This window comes from Narcine bancroftii, chromosome 2, assembly GCF_036971445.1.
Source record: "Narcine bancroftii isolate sNarBan1 chromosome 2, sNarBan1.hap1, whole genome shotgun sequence".
Classification (NCBI taxonomy): domain Eukaryota; kingdom Metazoa; phylum Chordata; class Chondrichthyes; order Torpediniformes; family Narcinidae; genus Narcine; species Narcine bancroftii.
This window is the reverse complement of record NC_091470.1, coordinates 155,978,394-155,998,190: the sequence shown is the minus strand read 5'-3', so window position 1 is coordinate 155,998,190 and position 19,797 is coordinate 155,978,394. Positions and strand designations below refer to the sequence as shown.

Sequence of the window (19,797 nt, the reverse complement as noted above, 5' to 3'; positions counted from 1 at the left end):
TCCCCCTTCTTCCTCCATGTTTATGATATTCTCAAACTTTATGACTCTATAGGAATGTAATTCTTTTACTTTTTTTCCTTTATTTTATGTTATTTCTGCGTAGATCATTTCAATTGAGTTTTTTAATGTATTATAAACAATTATGTAGTTTTATTTTTTTTTCCATTGGCCTTTTTCTGTGCATTTGTATACAAATGAATTATTTTGGAATTGTCAATTCTGTATTTATGCTTGTATATTAAACTCAATAAAAGTATTTTAAAAAGAAAGGAAAGATAGGAAAGTAATTGTAACGGACTTATTGAATATCAAGTTCAAGTTTTTTCATCATCCGATATACAAGTACAACCCTCTGGTCCTTGGTGCAACACATTGCAGACACACATATGGACAAAAAGAACAGTGCATACCTGTATGTACAAATATTAAAATAAATATTATTTTTAAATAAAGAGTTGAGTGACAGAGGGTTTATATAAGCAATTCATCAGTCGGTCTCACTGGCTGTGGGAAGAAACCACTGCCTTAAAGGGATGTGATCAAGCTTGGTGTTGCCTGGCTTGTGTGGAGCCTCCAGTCCTTGGAGATGTCAGGAGCCCATCAGAAACTTGGGGTTTCAACAGTGGGTGTCTATACCCTTTCGTCTGTTTGTCAGAGCAATGAATTTGATTTGTCTGCAAAACAGAATTTTTAGTTCTGACTTGCATTTGGAAAGAAGGGTAGGATGGGACCTTGATAAGTTAGAAGGGTAGTGTTAGGGCCTTGATAAGTTAGAAGGGTAGTGTCAGGGCCTTGATAAGTTAGAAGGGTAGTGTCGGGGCCTTGATAAGTTAGAAGGGTAGTGTCGGGGCTTTGATAAGTTAGAAGGGTAGTGTCGGGGCTTTGATAAGTTAGAAGGGTAGTGTCGGGGCCTTGATAAGTTAGAAGGGTAGTGTCGGGGCCTTGATAAGTTAGAAGGGTAGTGTCGGGGCCTTGATAAGTTAGAAGGGTAGTGTCGGGGCCTTGATAGTTAGAAGGGTAGTGTCGGGGCCTTGATAGTTAGAAGGGTAGTGTCGGGGCCTTGATAAGTTAGAAGGGTAGTGTCGGGGCCTTGATAAGTTAGAAGGGTAGTGTCGGGGCCTTGATAGATAGAAGGGTAGTGTCGGGGCCTTGATAAGTTAGAAGGGTAGTGTCGGGGCCTTGATAAGTTAGAAGGGTAGTGTCGGGGCCTTGATAGTTAGAAGGGTAGTGTCGGGGCCTTGATAAGTTAGAAGGGTAGTGTCGGGGCCTTGATAAGTTAGAAGGGTAGTGTCGGGGCCTTGATAAGTTAGAAGGGTAGTGTTAGGGCCTTGATAAGTTAGAAGGGTAGTGTCAGGGCCTTGATAAGTTAGAAGGGTAGTGTCGGGGCCTTGATAAGTTAGAAGGGTAGTGTCGGGGCTTTGATAAGTTAGAAGGGTAGTGTCGGGGCCTTGATAAGTTAGAAGGGTAGTGTCGGGGCCTTGATAAGTTAGAAGGGTAGTGTCGGGGCCTTGATAAGTTAGAAGGGTAGTGTCGGGGCCTTGATAGTTAGAAGGGTAGTGTCGGGGCCTTGATAAGTTAGAAGGGTAGTGTTGGGGCCTTGATAAGTTAGAAGGGTAGTGTCGGGGCCTTGATAGTTAGAAGGGTAGTGTCGGGGCCTTGATAAGTTAGAAGGGTAGTGTCGGGGCCTTGATAAGTTAGAAGGGTAGTGTCGGGGCCTTGATAGTTAGAAGGGTAGTGTCGGGGCCTTGATAAGTTAGAAGGGTAGTGTCAGGGCCTTGATAAGTTATTTGTCTTTGCTCTCTCAAATCAAGAGGCGAACTGTGTGTGCTTGTGCCTGCTCCAATGAGAGATGGTCATTATCCTTGCATAACATGTGTAGGTATCGCACAAAGCCATTTAAAGCACAATGTGGCCTGGTGTAAGTAGTAATGTTACCTGAGCTTTAGATTTTAGAACGTTATCTGACTGCCTGGGTTAAGTTTGCATGGTTTGCTGACAGCACATTTGTTCTTCACAGGAGCTGTATGCTGCAGGCAGATTCTGAAAAGTTACGGCTGGCCTGGATTCAGGCTGTGCAGGCCAGCATCGCCACTGCCTACAGAGAAAGCCCGGACAATAACTACATCAATGTGAGTTGGTTCAATCTCCTAAGTCTTCAGAATCATAAATTATTGTCATGAACAAGTCATGAAATTCGGTGTTTTGCAAACATTCGTATTATAACAACCTTAAAACATTACAATATAAAACAATTTAAATAGTAGGTGCATGGAAAGTAAGGCAGTGTCTTTGGATCATTGATTATTCAGGCAGTGGAGAAGAAGCTGTCCATATGCTATTGAGTGTTCGTCTTTAGGCTCCTGTGCCTTTTTCTTGATGGTAGCAGAAAGATGAGGACATGGCCTGGGTGGTGGTGGGGGTCTTTGAGGAGAGAGGCTGTTTTTTTAAGACATCACCTCATGTAGATGTCTTTGATGGAGTGAAGTTTGGTACCTGTGATGTCGCAGGCCGCATTAACAACCCTCTGGAGTTTATTCTTTTCCTGAGAGTGGGCACCTCCATACCAGGCAGTGATGCAACCAGCCAGAATACTGTCCACAGTACACCTTTAGAAGTTTTTTGAGAGTATTTGGTGACATACTGAATCTCCTCAGACATCTCACAAAGTATAGCCGCTGGCGAGCCTTCTTTATGATCACATCGACATGGAGGCTCCAGGACATATCCTCAGAGATCTTGACACCCAGGAATTTGAAGTTTTTGACCCTCTCCACTGCTGAGCCCTCTATGAGGACTAATTGTGTTCCTTTGACTTCCTTCTGAAGTCCACCATCATCTCCTTGGTTTTGCTGATGTTGAGCACAAGGAGCTGATCTATCTCCTTGTTGCTGTTTGTGAATCTGTGGGCATCTGTGGTGTCTTAGCTCACTGCCACTACTGGCATTAAGTTGCCAGTCTGGCTGCTTCATGTAAAGTAAATGGATGGGCATAAATCTCCTCCAACTGTTGATAAATGTGAAAGCAGCATCTTCAGTCCAATCATGGTCTCCATCCCCCTGGCTGTTGACTCTTTCCCTTTCCCTGGCACCCAAACCAGACTATTTGTTGCCAGATTTTGACTCCAAGATGAACTTTTTCACCATGGCTGCTTCCACCTGCATCACTGTTTGACCTTGCTGCTCTCCCTGACCCTATCTCAGTGTAATTCTGGCTGGCTCTCTGCCTGATAACCTCCATAGACCCCAAAACTTTGTTGTCAGCCCCTTAATTCTGCTTCCTGAACTTTATGGAGATGCACTAGTTTTTAAAATGACCCTTTTTTTTGTGGAAATCTCTTCAGAGCAAATCCAATATTCCTCTAATTGTGGCCAATGCTTCATTCCCACCATCAACACGGATGCCTTCAACTGCCAAGGCACGAAAGTCTTGAATTCCCTCCATAAATCTCTCCCACGTTCCTCCTTTTCCTATTTTGTTTCAAAATCTCAAATGAATCCTCAGGAGTTTTTTGTTAAGTTAAAGATGATACATGCAAGTATTGAAGCGTAATTTAAGGTATGAGATGAACGTTTTTATTCTTTCCTGATTTTTTGTTTGATTGTCCTTGGGTGATATTTTATGGATTCTTGGAGCCAGTGATGACGAAGGAGTGAAAATGCAATTCCAGTCAGAGGTGTATGACTGATGGGAACAGGTGTTGCTAAAATTGGTAACTAGGTTCACTGCATTACAACTCGACACAATGACCACATTGACTGTCAAAGAACATGCTGTGGTGTATCACTGTATCTGTACCATTCCCACTTGTATTTATTTACCTGTGCTGTTTCTAGAAAAACGGTAGTTTTTCTAGAAATGGTCTGAGAAAAACGGTAGTTGCCATTGGTCACTGGCTGAGGTCATCCACTGTAGAGGGGTCAATTTATTTTAACCATAAGAAAAATAGTCAGTTTTAAGCTTCAAGATATTTATGCCATGTTTGACACTATGTACAAATATACCATTTGGAGCACACACAGAATATGTATCATTCTTGTGCCATTATTATAAAACAACACCTCAACTGATTAAAATGAAGTGTTTTTTTTAAAAAAGGACAGTGATATACTTTTACCGTATTAACCTCAAATTGATCTTAAGATGTACTGAAACTCCAGTCCCGAGAACCCTGCTGTAAACACTCACATTCGACAAGACCTCCCAATGGTCACATTGCTTAAATCTTTATATCTGTTGGGGAGTCGCAGGCAAGGTAAATATATCATCATCTTGCTATTGTTTAATGTCACTCATTGGGTCATGTTGCATGTCCCAGTTTATGTGAAGCAGTATTGCCTTGGATTGGCTGTCAACAGTGTTCGAGATTTAATTTAAACCATATAACTATATAACAATTACAGTAGAGAAACAGACCATCTCAGCCCCTCTAGTCTGCACCGATTTAAGTGAACTCCTCTAGTCCCACCTATCCTCTCCCTGTCCATAACCCTCCAATCCCCTCACATCCATGCACATCCTTCTTCTTCTTTGGCTTGGCTTCGCGGACGAAGATTAATGGAGGGGTATGTCCACGTCTGCTGCAGGCTCGTTGGTGACTGACAAATCTGATGCGGGACAGGCAGGCATGGTTGCAGCGGTTGCAAGGGAAAATTGGTTGGTTGGGGTTGGGTGTTGGGTTTTTCCTCCTTTGTCTTTTGTCAGTGAGGTGGGCTCTGCGGTCTTCTTCAAAGGAGATTGCTGCCTGCCGAACTGTGAGGCGCCAAGATGCATGGTTGGAGGCGATATCAGCCAACCTTCTCTTAAATGACAAAATTGACCCTGCTGCAACCATCTCTTCTGGAAGGAAGCATGTGCAAAAACTGCTTCAGAGCCAATTGTACATGAGCTGATCCCACAGCCCTGTGAAAGTGATACATCTGTGTGGGGGCTGTTGATTGTGATCAGAGGGTCAGCACCTAACAGGGCAACAGGGCAGGATGATCTCCTTTGCTTTTCTTTCCAATAATGCCATGGGAAGCTTTTCTTGACTGCCCGAGAGAGAAGAGGAGGGCACCTTGTTTGACATCTTGTCTGAAAGTATACCAGCCTTCAGTTTTGCCCTGCAGTCTCAGCAGGATTTCCTGCTAATATCTGAATATCAGCCGCTAATTGTATAAAGTTTTATTTTTAGCTTGCAACAGTGATAAACCAGCTTGAAGAATGAATTGTAACTAGTCTGTCAGTGAGCTCAACAGAAATTGTCGTCTTGTTGAATGGAGGAGTGTGGTTCGGTTCTCTCAGAATGAAACAGTCTCGTCTTCTCTCCAAATCCCCCACCCCGCTGCCTTCCTTGCAGAGACTGGACAGAACCGCATCGCCGTCGACAAGCAGCATCGACTCAGCCAGTGAATCGCGGGACCGCAGTGTGAAGGGCGAGAGTATCCTCCAGCGAGTGCAGGCCATTGCTGGCAATGACCAGTGCTGCGACTGTGGCCAGGCCGATCCCCGATGGGCCAGCATCAACCTCGGCATAACGCTGTGCATCGAGTGCTCTGGCATTCACCGGTAAATGCCCAGACTTCTCCATTCACAAATGTGATTAGGAATTGACCCTCTTCACCCCTGGGCTTTCCATTGGCTGAAAGGAAGAGTTACATTCACTGCAATAAGAGGCATTGTTAAAATTACTGAGAGATGGCGGGAGAGGGGAAAATATTGAAAAAAAAATTGATTTGAGGGAAAAAATTGCTGAGGAAACTCCAAGGTCATGCAGCGTCCATGAAGTGAAGAGTAACCCAAGTTTTGGGCCTGGGTTACAACTTCACCTACGGACGCTGCATGACCTGCTGAGTTTCTCCTGCACGTTTGTATATTGAACTCAACCCCAGCAACTGCAGACTTTCTTGTTTAACTAAATATTTCAGATTTTTTTTAACCAGAAGAAAGCTCTCGGAAGACATTAGGGTGATTGGAAAGAGGAAGGCAGAAATAAAAGGACATGAATATTTCTTGAGTAGTTTTTGTTTGAGTTTATTTTTTGTGGAGGTTTGAACATCGTATTTTCAGCCATGCTTTATAGAATGAGCTGTCCTATGCTGCAACTTCTCCAGACCAGCCAACCGTCCCGCTGTTGAGCAGGGGCACTTGACAGTTTCCTTCTGTCCTGAGAACTCTGGGCCAGCTGGTTCCGCTCCCGGCTTTAATTTCCCCAGAGTGACTGATCCTGTTGGAAACCACCAAAAGGTTAAATACAGCAGGTTGGGAAAAAACACATCTCACTCCCTTTGATTAAGCAGTCCCAAGTGTGGGTGGATTGTTTTACCATCCGTTGATAAAGTAGCCAGCTGTCCACTTCAAGTTCCTGAAGGAGTAATGGCGTAAATGCACCCTTGTAATCCAATTAGTTTTCAGGCAGTGTGTCTAAGCTTAGCTGCTACCTCACTCCATTTTATACCTGGTCAAAGTTAAGGTGACTTGACGTTGCCTCACTAAGGAAGATCACAACTGGCAGGGGCACATGCAGTTGATGTGGGTCTGATACATGACCAACATTTTGGGCTTGAGCCCTTCATCAAGGTCCCTCTCCTCCTACATCTGCAAAACCTCAAAAATCCAAACTAGTATCGCCGCCATCATCTTTTTCTTCCCTGGTCCAATCCCTCCCCACCTAAATCCACGAAACCTCAAAAATCTTTGCTGCATAAGGGACACTTTGACCAGCTGAGTTTCTCCAGCATTGCGTTTTTTTTTACTTCAACCACCGTGTCCGAAAGCTTTCTGACTGCTGATGCCAGTCTGCTGTTCAAGGGGAGGTTTTACTGTATCTCCTGACTAGTGACTGCAGAGCCTTGGCAATCGATTCAAGCCCAACCGAGGTGTCACAGTCAGGTTTAAGGTCAGAACTATTTGCTCCATATGTGCTCTTTTCTTCATCAGCATTAGGTTCTTTGGGCTATTGTATTCACGCCAATGAGAGCATTGGGGAAGAAAGCATTAAGTGTCTGGGTTCGATTGTCTGTGTGAAATTTGGGCTTTCACTTTAGATGCAAGCAGACCTCTAGATGGTGACAAGAGTGCATGAAAGTTAGATTTGGACGTTATTGCCACCAGCTGGATATCTCACCAGTATAGAGTGAAACACTGAAGTCTGCAGATCCTGTGATTGTTGTTAAGAACAGAAATGCTGGAGGAACTCGATAGGTCATGCAACGTCCATAGGAGAAAGAGCTATATTATCAACATTTCGGGCCTGAGCCCTTCTTTAAAGTACCATACCTTGAAGAAGGGCTCAGGCCCAAACTGATGATGATACACTTTCACTTCCTATGAATGCTGCTGAGTTCTTCCAGCATTTCTGTTTTTTACGATCTTGTATCATTTCTTACCCTGGGTGCATGAGAGACTGCAGGCGCTGCAAACCAGAGCAAGAAACACTCTGCTGAAGGAAGCCAGCAGGTGAAGCTCAGCAGTGGGTGACAAGGAATGGTGGATGTTTTGGGCTGACCCACTGAGCACCTCCAGCAGATGGTTGTCACATTGCTTTCTCCTTGAAGAGCACAATTTTGCTGATCTCATGATTTTCACAGGGCTCTGAGGAAGGACAGAGGAGTGGAGACAAATTGGATGACTTATCAAAATGCCATTCAATTCAGCTCCACTCATCGACCAGAAATAGGAACCCGTTTCATCTTTTCCCCAGATACTGAGTATTTTCAGCCCTTTCTCTATCTACTTGACGGCTTTGTACTTCTGACAACCTGGTCAGCTCTTGGCTTTACATTAGTGAGGGGATTATGTTGGTCCAAATCTGAGTACAGTGCTCTGCACACTGTAACTGAGGGGAGGACTCTGATCATCAACCTTGCTGCAGACACGGGACCACTGACCTTCCAATCAGGAATGTTGTCCATGCAAAGCTTTGTGGAAACGAATATAAATTGATGAAACGGTATAATAGTATAATGATGTGTGCTCCCTCCCAGATGCCAATGCTTGAAATGGTTTTTGTTTTCTTTATTTCTATGTATTAAAAAAAGGAGTCTTGGAGTACAGTGTTCCAAGGTTCGATCTCTCACACTGGACTCCTGGGAACCAGAATTACTAAAGGTAGCATGAATTTTCATCCTTGATTAAATTCACACATACTTGTCATTTTAGTTGGGGAAAAAATTTATGCAACAAAATGATTTTTTTTCCAGCTGATGTGTGAACTTGGAAACACCACCATTAATCATATTTACGAGGTGAGATGCGGGGAGTATGGACTGAAGAAGCCACAGCCAAGCAGCGCCAGGTGAGTCTGAAGCATCAGCCAATTACCAATATGGCCTTTGTTCCCGGGGGACTTGTCATTCCCACAGCGGCTTCCTTCCCAAATGGCTGCGAGCTTGCCCAAACTGAAGCTGTCTTTCAGCCTTGGGGATCAAGTGCTTCCAAAACTCTGCCAGTCCACTCCTTTTGCTGAGAGAGAAAGTTAAAATTGTCTTTGTTAATATGTCAGAGTTTGGCCAGGAGGTGACAAGTTCCCAGGGCCTGCAGAACAGCAATGTCATTGCCAGGATTCTAATTTTATTTTGAATTCAAAAGTTTCTCTTTTTTTTCCTGGATAACATGTGGCCCATCAAGTCTGTGATGGCTCATAGAGCAAAGGCATCAATGATATCCCCTTGTATATTTTCCTGTGACCTATATCCTCACATGTACCATCAATTTCAACCACGCACTCCCACACACCACCCTATTCTCCTCTTGCCCAACTGCATGTGTTTACAACGTGGGTGGAAACTGCAACACTTGGGGGGGGGGTGTCAGTCAGAGAGAGGATATACAGGCCCCACACTGCCGGACCTGGGTGCTAACCCAATGCTGTGCCTGTGGATGACCTTCCGTCCAAGGCAGGGTGTACTGACCCCACAGTCAGACCTGTGGGTGATACACACAGGGAGGATATACTAACCCCACACTGTCAGAGCTGGGGGTGACACACAGAGGGAGGGTGTACTGACCCCACACTGACAAACCTGGGTGCTGACCCAATGTTGAGCCTAAGGATGACCCACAATCATAGGGAGACTGTCCACTGCAGGCATGAGGGCTGACCACTGTCAGAGGGAGACCAAGGTCAGGATCTAGTGAGTTGTAGGAGCTGCGAGGCATCACCCACTACAGCCTCGTATGGCCTGATGACTTTGGAGCAAGATGATGGACCTGGTCTGGCACCTCCCTCAAATGACTGTGTAAATGGAGACCGGGAAGACTTGACTCTGGATGGGAGTGTGGTACCTCTACCAAAGAGGTGCAGGCTGGTAGCTCTCCTCCCGGGAACACAAGTGATTGGGTTGGTTGCACGTCTCTGATGTAACCTCTTGGGAACGGAAGCTCAAGGTTTCCGAGTCAGCTTGGCTCAGTGCGAGAAACCTGAATGCTGGAGGAGGGGCAGGAAAGGTAGTGACTGTTGCTCGATCCCCACCCTGCGCTGCCGCTGGTCACACCTGCTGCTTCGGAGAGCGCTCCGCGCACCAGGCCACTTTCTGACATTCTCCTTTATAAAACATTTTTATACTTTGATAGAGGGAAATGTTACATGTGTATATTGTTTAGATATTAATTAATTATCACTTTATATAATGCAATACAGGATATACATTCTTGTATAATTCTCAAAAAAATGTATTCTAATACATTGTGATTATCTAAATAGACCAATCTAGATGTTTTTTTAAAAAAAGAACAAAAGAAAAAACCTATACTAATCCTACCCCCTCCCCCCACTAAACACAGTCACCAGCAAATAAATTGTAAAGAATCGAGTATCAGCTCTTGGACATCAGATAGAAAACCCCTGCCTCAGTAATCAAATTATGGTTATAGTCCATGAATGGGCCCCATATCTTGTCAGATTCAACCTTGATCTCTTTAACATTGTCTAATTTTCTCCAAACTCAAGCAAGATATAACATCCTATAACCATTGCATACAAGTTGGTGCTCTGCTGTCCTTCCAACTTAACAAAACTGCTCATCTGGCCATCAATGAGTTAAATTCAAGGAAAGCCTCTTCCAGAGAATAACCAAACAAAGCAATAAAAGGACACTGTTCTAATTTAATCCTAAGAAACTGTGATAGAGTTTTAAAGAATTCTTCCCAATATTCTTGTAGTTCTGGATACTTCCAAATCACAAAATTCAGAGAGACCTCAAGAATTTTACATTTGCCACGTAGTGGATCAATATCTGGATAAAAATGAGGTAATCCAACTTTGGACATGTGTTCAGATTGTATTCAACAATGTCATGCACAGAATGAAGTATTATTAATCAGATCCATGTGTTAACCTGATATGGGCTTTAGGAAATGGGTTGGATTGGGAATAAAAAGTTTTAAGGATCTATATATTCAAGGCAATTTCACTTCATTTCAACAATCCACAATTAAATTCAACCTTCCTAATAGGCATTTTTTTTAGATATCTATATATTAGGCATTTTGTTCAGTCTAAATTCTCAAATTCCTGATATATTTTGTGATTTCAAAGTTTTCCCATGGTGAATCGATAGCAATTATTTGTAGCAATTCGATGGACGCAAGAATATGATCAGGGATGGGAGTCAAGAATGAATGGGAAGGAGATTTGAATACATCAATTTCAGAAGAAAATTGGGATAACACTTTCTGACATCCTGCATGTTACAAACCTTTGCAGGCAGCAGAAGGAAGCCTGGATCAAAGCCAAGTACGTGGAGAGGAAGTTCCTAAAAAAACTGCCAAACGGTGAGGCACTTACAGACGCCGAGCGGAAACCGCGGCGGTGGAGCGTCAAGAAGTGCCGACGGCACAACAGCTCGACAAAAGCACCGACAGCACGGCGGAGGTACCGGCAGGATCCGGGAAATGTGTCGCCTGCAACGTTTGCAGCCGGTGAGGGCTCGATCATTCCATTTGATCTGGTTTGGTTCTGGGCAACATTTGGTTCCACAGGACTGGCATCACTCGGGGAGTGCAAACTGCACTGGGTGACACCAAAGTGACTGTCTATCAAATTTTTGTGTAGTGTTTCCCTGTAGTTAAAACATTTTTCAGAAGCCCAGCTTGCATGTATAAATATACCTATAACTCTACTAATTTACTTTTTGAACCTTCTAAAGCTGTCATTATTCCCCAATGACATGATGCTTCGAATCACGTGGTTTCGTCTGCCTGCGCTACAAGCATGCGCTGTTATTTTTGTTGCTGCTGTACATATATTGTAATTTAAAGGTACAATTTTTAAATGTGGCTACTTGTTTATCTTACTACTATTGCCATTACATTCAGGAATTGAGTAAAATGAGTACAAAAAACATTCTGTATAGGCTGGTACAGGAGGAGGACCATGGGGGAGGGGGTGTGACACCAACCCTAGTGACGCCACTGTTCCACAGTACTGGGCAGCCGTCTCCCAGCAGGCAGCCCAGGGTTGGCAGACAGGCCAGTGTTGGCGGACCAGTCCAGTGGTAGCTGTACCCTGTTATTTATGAACTGGTAGCATTGCTGATCCTTCTGCATTTGAGTTAAACCAGAAAGTCTGCTGATGCTGGGGTCGCCTGCAGTGCACAAACATGCTGGAGAAACTCAGCAGGTCACGCAGCATCCATGGGATGTAAAAGGAAACTGATCTGGACCTTTTGTCCTGAGTTTTCTGCGACTCCTTCTGCATCTTCAGCTTGTGAACATGTTGCTCGTGTTCAAGAAGGGAAACAAAAGGCAGGAGACTACAGCAAGCCAATTAGATCAACATTTGTTGAGGTGAAGATAGTCAGTTATCAAGGAAGAAATGGCTTGTCATTTCTTCCATCCAACCTAGTCACTGTGATTTCATGAAAGGGCGAGTCACGTTTGACAAATCTGCTAGAGTTCTTTGAAGATATCATCGACTGAGTCAGTGGAGGGGTTTTGATTTTTCCAAAAGTGAGATGCGACCCCTCGTTAAAGGTGGTGCATGAGAGAGAAGATGATTGCATTGGGAGCGTGGGTTAGCTTGGATTGAAGGCTGCTTATTTCACAGAAGACTGACTTGGACATTGGAATGAGTACCCCCACCCCATTGGATTGAATACTCCCTGCCGTGACTCTGAGTGCAATGGGTCAAGGATGCTTAGATCTGCACTGGGTGTCCACCGGATGAGGGCAGACGGTGGGGGGTTGGGGGTGGTGAAGGGGAGATGCTGCATTGCATTATTGACATTTCCTTGCTCGGCTAATTGAGGCTTTCACTTTGGCAAAACACAGCAGCTGCGCTGGAGAGGAAATTTCGAAGAGATTCGCTGTTTTGTCCCGATGAACTCGACTCGCTCTTTTCTTACTTCGACACAACAGCCGGACCTCGCAGTAAGTATATTCTCATTCACTGCCAACATTATGGTTTTCTAGGCACTAACTGAATGCATCGTAGACTACTCTTCCAGGATGGGATAACTCCCAGTCATTGATTTTGCTGAGTGAATCACAGCGCACAGAACAGGCCCTTTGGTATAACTTTGTTGGGCATGCTGGGTGTGTTAGTACAGATTCTATCACCAATGTGTAAGTGTACAGATGGTACTGTAGGATGACTGTGATTGGCTGAGAGTGTAGCCACACCTACTGGCAGGTCTTAAAGGATTGCTCCTGCCAGACCAGGTCATTCTGGACTGCTCGACCTACTTGTGATATGCTCCAGTCTTTTAGTTAATAAAAGCCTTGGTTTGGATCAACAATTCTTTGGTTCTTTCGATGCGCTCTACACTGGGCTATTTGGTCCACCTCCTTCTGACCTCCTCCTGTCCAAATTCTTCTTGAATATTGAACCCACTTCCATGATTTCCTCTGTCAGCTCTTGGTCCTCACCCCTTTCTCTTTCGTCATTCCTGATCAGTGAGCAGGTGTTGACTGTGTCTTGTTCTCTGGCTCTTGGTCCCGCAGGTCTGAGCAGTGACAGCGGGCTTGGTGGCAGCACCGACGGCAGCACAGACATCCTAGTCTTTGGCACGGTTGTGGACAGTGTCACTGAAGAAGGTGAGTCTCTGCCAAAGTACCCACGGCGCTCCTGCGAATCCATAGGGCTGCGAGTTCCCTCCAGCAACCCACACTTTGTGCAAAGATTCTTTTAAATGCCTCTTGTGACTAGGTATCCAAGAGTGGACCCATGATCTTGAGAGGCCATCCCTCCTGATGGCTGTGCAGTGACCCTGATGGAAGATGTATGTGCCAAGTTCATAGGATGGCTCGATTAAAGTCAGATTATGATGCATCTGTGGTCATCTGTCTCGTCGATGCTCATTTTCTGTAGCACCTCTGGAAATCGAAAGAGTTGGCAGTGTCTGCGGAAGGGCTGAAAATAGTTGAAAATTTTTAGGTGATGCTGTAACACTCCAGTTGAGATAAAACAAGTTGGCAAGATGGCTGGCCCTTGTTGTATAGTGGGAGAATCTGGGGGAGTTGATGGGATGAAAAGTTGATTCATATAGGATTAGTGTAAATGAGTGCTTGATGGCTAGTGAAACTGGGTGGGGAAAAGACACTGTGATGGATCTTCCACACTCAATATTCTGTACTTAGTGGGTTAAAAACACAATAGACAGTAGGTGCTGGAGTCGGCCAATTGGCTCAGCACCGCCATTTTTCAGATCATGGCTGATCATTCACTGTCAGTACCCATTCCCTGCCTTATCCCCATAACCCTTAACTTCCCTGCCCACAAGAGCCTTATTTAACTACCTTTTGAACATCTGCCCCCTCCACCCTCTGCGGCAAAACATTCCACAGATCAACCCTTATCTGGGTAAAAGAATTTCTCCTCATCTCTGTCCAAAAGTGCCTTCCCTGTATTCTTAAACTATGCACTCTAGTCCTAGTCTCTCCCAACATTGGGAATATGATTTCACCCTGTCTAATCCCTTGATAATCTTATATACCTCAATTACATCTCGCCTCATCCTTCTAAACTCCATCGCATATAAGCCCAATCTTTCTAACCTTTCAGCATATGACAATCCTGCCATTCCGGGAACCTGTAAATCTGCACTGCACTCCCTCTATAGTGAGTATGTCCTTCCTCAAATTTGGGGACCAGAACTGGATGCAATATTCCAGGTGAGGTCTCACCAGGGCCCTGTACAACTGCAGGAGGGCATCTCTGCTCCTATATTCTAATCCTCTCTTTATAAAAGCCAAAATGCCATTTACCCACTTCACAGCTTACTGAACCTGCATGCTAGCTTTTAGTGACTGTTGTACAAGTACACCCAGATCCCTTTGCATTACCCCACTTCCTAGCTTGATTCCATTTAAGTAATACTCTGCTCTCTTATTACTGCCTCCAAAATGGATAACCTCACATTTGCTCACATTGAACTTCATCTTCTATTCCTCCGCCCACTCCCCCAACCTGTCCAAGCCCCTATGTATTTTCCTGACTTCCTCCTCACACTTTACACTGCCACCCAGTTTAGTGTTATCTGTAAATTTGCTCATGTTGTTAATAATCCCTTCATTAACATAAATGATAAAAATCTGAGGACCCAACACCAATCCCTGTGGTACCCCACTCATCACATCCTGCCATCCTGAAAATGACCCATTTATCCCAACCCTTTGTTTCCTATTTCTTAACCAATTTTTTAAGCATGTCAGCACCCTACCCCCAATGCCATGCTCCTTGAATTTGCCTACTAGTCTCCTGTGCTGGACCTTATCAAAGGCTTTCTGGAAGTCCAAATACACCACATCCACTGGCTCTCTCAAGTCAACCCTCTGTCACATCTTCAAAAAATTCCAGAAGGTCACTCAAGCACGCTGACTAGCTCTGATACAAGTGTCCCGCTATTTCTCCCTTTATGATAGATTCCAATATCTTCCCCTCCACTGACATCAGATTGGAATCAAGCTAGGAAGTGGGGTAATGCAAAGGGATCTGGGTGTACTTGTACAACAGTCACTAAAAGTCTATAATTTCCTGTTTTTCTCTCCCTCCCTTCTTAAAAAGGGGCACTACATCAGCCACTCTCCAATCCACAGGCACCTCCCCTAAATCTATGGAACTTTGGAAAATGTCAACCAGTGCCTCCAGAGCAACTTCTCTAAGCATCCTGGGATGCAGCCCATCGGGCCCTGGGAACTTATCAGTCCTCAGACCTAACAATTTACCCACAACCACCTGCTTCTGGATCTGGATATCCCTCAGATCCCCCATTTCACCAAGTCCCTAGATACTTCATGACCTCTACCCCCTCCCTATCTGACCATAACCTGTATCCTTGGTGAAGGGAGATGCAAGTATCTGTTAAATTCCCCAGCCATCTCCTCATTTCCAGTAATAGTTTCACCCTTTTCTGTTTTTAAGGGCCCAATTTTGGTCCTAACTAATTTCTTCCTCTTTACTAGCTTTTGCTATCCCCTTTTATATTACTTGCCAATTTACTCTCGTACTTCATTTTCCCCTCCCGTATCTCTTTCTTAGTTTCCCTCTGTTGTTTTTTGAAGGTTTTCCAATCCTATAACCTCCCACTCTGCTTTGCTATCTTATACTTACTCCCTTTGGATTTGATACTGCACTTGATTTCACTTGTCAGCCACGGCTGCCATTTGCTCCCCTTAGAGCCTTTCCTCCTCTTTGGAATGAATTTGTCCTGAATCCTGTGAAAAATGTTTAGAAATCCCTGCCATTTTTGCCCAGTTGTCCTCCCAGTGAGGGTATCCTTCCATTTTATTCTGGTGAGCCCCTCCCTCATTGCTGTATAATCCCCTTTATTCAATTGCAGCTCTGATGTTTCTGACTTTCTTTCCTTCTCCCTTTCCATTTGCTAATTAAAAGTAACCAGACCATGGACACTATTACCTAATGGCTTCCCTACTTCAGGGTCCCTTATTAACTCCGCATCGTTACACAGTCCAGAATCGACTTCCCCTTGGTAGGTTCCATCACTAGCTGCTCCAAGAATGTATCTCGGAGACATTCTATAAACTTACTCTCTTGCTTTCCCGCACCCGCTTGACTTCCCCAGTCCACCTGCATGTTGAAGTCTCCCATAACTACTGCATCACTACCACTCTCCGTGTCCATAGGAGGTAAATATATATAACCACTGCTTTGGTCCTGAGCCATCCTCCTTTCAAGGGATGCCTACCCTAAAGTTCTGTATCGACTGTGACCTGCCCTTGGGTTCAGCACTGCTATGAATGTCGGTACAACATTAACAGTTAATCAAAACAATAAATGAAATGTAAGTAACTGCAAAATCTGAACATCTGATATAAAAATACAAATGCTGGGACACACTGGAGGTCAGGAGGGAAAATCGGGGGTGAGGTTTCATGTCTGTGTCCCTTTATCAGAGTTTTGTTCTGTCAGGCCTTTTATTCCCATCATCCATTGTTCAGGAATGGTTGCAGTCTTCAATGGGGACTGCAGTGTGCATTGTTACTTGGGCAAGGCCTTGGACTGATGGCTCAAGACAGAAAATGATCCCAGCAGACTGCATAGAACATTGCCTGTACATACATTCTCCCTGTATACATGAATTGCTGTACTCTTGATGCATGCAGACGGTTTCCGCTCCCCCTCCTGAGTTTGACATGTTATGCCCCTTCATGTCTCTGATGTGGCTGACTGTCATTTCACTGTTGACAGTGAGTGAGGTTTCGGATGACTCAAGCGGTGAGGCAGAGATTGAACCAGAAGCGTCCGACTCTGAGGATCTCCGAGAACTGAATCCTGGGATCCTGGTGTACAAGGCGGCTCAGGCCCGTAATCTGGCAGTCATGGCTGAAGCGCTGGCACACGGGGCCGACGTCAACTGGGTCAACGATGAAGATGAGAATAAAACCCCGTTGATCCAGGCAGTCATGGGGGTGGGTTTGTGCATTTCTTTTCTGTTACAAGTGTTCGAGATTGTTGCACTGTTCGAGAACAGAGTCGTGCAAGTTTTTGTAAATGCCGAAACGTATAAGGGACAGTGATTCTGTGAACTGGCATGTATCTGAGCACTGATGTGGGGAAAATAAATTCTACTTTGTGTAGGTATAGTGCAAATGAGTGATGATTGGTTTGGATAAGGTGGGCGAGAGGATCTGTAATGATGGGGCTTTGTGACTAAGTTGCACACGCTGTGCATTTGCTTTGGGTAGCCTGGTCCTTCATCATGTGTATTGGTCTTCAACAGGGTTCACTTGTCGCCTGTGAGTTTCTACTGCAGAACGGGGCTGATGTAAATCAAAAAGATATTCATGAGCGTGGCCCAATTCACCATGCCACCTACCTGGGCCACACTGGGTAAGGAATATTTACTCATCCCTTTCAGGGTGTCAGTGATTTGGAGAGCAGCAAAAATGCTCTGAGATGTTTCATCCCCACCCCTTCTGTATTTTGCCATGGTTTGCACAACTGAGGAACCAACAAAATTGGATTCTGTGTGCATGCTCGAGGAATCCTGCTCATTTCGTCTCACTGTGAATAAACAGGAGATGTGAGCTTCACGCAGATAAGTAGATCAGCCACAATTTTGTTTGACCGAATACATAGGGGCTGATGCCTCTTAACTGCTTCAATCAAGTAAAAGGATCAGTAAAAAGACAATGAAGGAGAAACCCAGCAGGAAAAAAATATACATAACCAATGTTTTGGGTTTGAGCCGTTCATCAAGGTGTGGACAAAATGGTGGGGGGAAAGTCCAAAAGGTAAGAGGTGGATAAGGGAGGGCACACCAGCAAGCAATGGGAGGAGAGATGGCTCTGTGAATAGAGAGGGAAGGGGTTGGGGAGCTGAAGGAAAGAGATGGGAAGGGAGGGAACACTTGTGTTTAGAACAAGGATCAGTCTGGTCAATGGGACCAACTTTCAGAATGAAGTTCAATGTTCAAACATTTCAGTGTAAGTCTCGCAAACCAAAGAAAGAACTTGGGCTCCCATCACTCTGATATTCCAGCAACAAGCAGGGAGGACTGGGCTCTCAGTCAGACAACTTCCAGAGAAGTACCCTTGGCCTACCATAGTGAATGGGGAACAGGGGTAGACCTGGTCCTAAAGACATAATAATTTTGGATTGGGTTGCCTGTGTTCCTTATGGCCCCCAGATTTGATGAAGGGATGACACTCATGACCAGGGCACTAACTATTTGGTATGTTTCAGTACATTAAAAGTGCCATGTTGGTGAGGGTGAAAAGACCATATTTGCATTGAATCTTTATTTCCAGGCAGGTATGTCTCTTTCTCAAGAGGGGAGCCAATCAGAATGCAGTGGATGATGACGGACAGGATCCTCTCAGCATCGCTGTTCAAGCAGCCAATGCTGACATTGTGACACTGTAAGCATCACCTCACCCTCTCCATCCCCCCACTTTGCCCCTCTCCCTTCCCTCCTCCCAATTCCCCTTTCACCACCTCCCATCCTTCCCCTTATTCTGCCCCCACCCCCTTATCCTCCCCACACCATCCCCTCCCCTTCTCCTGCCCCACCCCTTACCCTGCCCGTCCCTTTTCCTCCCATTTCCCCACCCCTCCTCCCATTGCCCTTCACCTCCCATTTCACTTGCCTCCCACATCTCCCCTCCCTTCGCCCCCCCCTCCCTTCGCCCCCCCCCTCCCTTCGCCCCCCCCCTCCCTTCGCCCCCCCCCTCCCTTCGCCCCCCCCCTCCCTTCGCCCCCCCCCTCCCTTCGCCCCCCCCCTCCCTTCGCCCCCCCCCTCCCTTCGCCCCCCCCTCCCTTCGCCCCCCCCTCCCTTCGCCCCCCCCTCCCTTCGCCCCCCCTCCCTTCGCCCCCCCTCCCTTCGCCCCCCCCCTCCCTTCGCCCCCCCCCTCCCTTCGCCCCCCCCTCCCTTCGCCCCCCCCTCCCTTCGCCCCCCCTCCCTTCGCCCCCCCCTCCCTTCGCCCCCCCCTCCCTTCGCCCCCCCCTCCCTTCGCCCCCCCCTCCCTTCGCCCCCCCCTCCCTTCGCCCCCCCCCTCCCTTCGCCCCCCCCTCCCTTCGCCCCCCCCTCCCTTCGCCCCCCCCTCCCTTCGCCCCCCCCTCCCTTCGCCCCCCCCTCCCTTCGCCCCCCCCTCCCTTCGCCCCCCCCTCCCTTCGCCCCCCCCTCCCTTCGCCCCCCCCTCCCTTCGCCCCCCCCTCCCTTCGCCCCCCCCTCCCTTCGCCCCCCCTCCTCCCTTCGCCCCCCCTCCTCCCTTCGCCCCCCCTCCTCCCTTCGCCCCCCCTCCTCCCTTCGCCCCCCCCTCCCTTCGCCCCCCCTCCTCCCTTCGCCCCCCCTCCTCCCTTCGCCCCCCCTCCTCCCTTCGCCCCCCCTCCTCCCTTCGCCCCCCCTCCTCCCTTCGCCCCCCCTCCTCCCTTCGCCCCCCCTCCTCCCTTCGCCCCCCCTCCTCCCTTCGCCCCCCCTCCTCCCTTCGCCCCCCCTCCTCCCTTCGCCCCCCCTCCTCCCTTCGCCCCCCCTCCTCCCTTCGCCCCCCCTCCTCCCTTTTCTCCTACCATCCCCTTCCCCTCCCTATTCCCCTAACCTTTCCACACCCTTTCCCTCCCATTCCCCTAACCTTTCCACACCCTTTCCCTCCCATTCCCTTACCTACCCTTTCCCACCCCCCCCTCCCTCCTCCTTATCGCCTCCTCCCCCTGCCCCTATTCCCACCCTCCTTACCCCACTCTTCTCCTTCCCCCACCCCCCCCCCCGACCTCCCCCCCAAACAATGAACGGAACGTTAACCTGCACACTTTCTCCCCATAGGCTGCGATTAGCAAGGATGAATGAAGAAATGCGGGAGACAGAAGGTCCATTTGGCCAGCCAGGTCAATATCCTAGCAGCAGTCCCACAGAGCTTCAGTAC

General features: G+C 46.7%; 1 protein-coding gene across 1 annotated transcript in view; it reads left to right on the top strand.

Annotated features, from left to right (window-relative positions):
- acap3a (ArfGAP with coiled-coil, ankyrin repeat and PH domains 3a) overlaps positions 1-19,797 on the top strand; it is a 301,756-nt gene that overhangs the window by 265,305 nt on the left and 16,654 nt on the right. Inside the window, exons 14-24 of the mRNA XM_069918754.1 lie at positions 2,018-2,129; positions 5,336-5,544; positions 8,016-8,085; positions 8,178-8,272; positions 10,682-10,896; positions 12,247-12,345; positions 12,919-13,011; positions 16,625-16,845; positions 17,157-17,266; positions 18,187-18,297; positions 19,698-19,759. Of these exons, the coding sequence (XP_069774855.1) occupies positions 2,018-2,129; positions 5,336-5,544; positions 8,016-8,085; positions 8,178-8,272; positions 10,682-10,896; positions 12,247-12,345; positions 12,919-13,011; positions 16,625-16,845; positions 17,157-17,266; positions 18,187-18,297; positions 19,698-19,759 (1,397 nt within the window). The remainder of the gene's footprint in view (positions 1-2,017; positions 2,130-5,335; positions 5,545-8,015; positions 8,086-8,177; positions 8,273-10,681; positions 10,897-12,246; positions 12,346-12,918; positions 13,012-16,624; positions 16,846-17,156; positions 17,267-18,186; positions 18,298-19,697; positions 19,760-19,797) is intronic.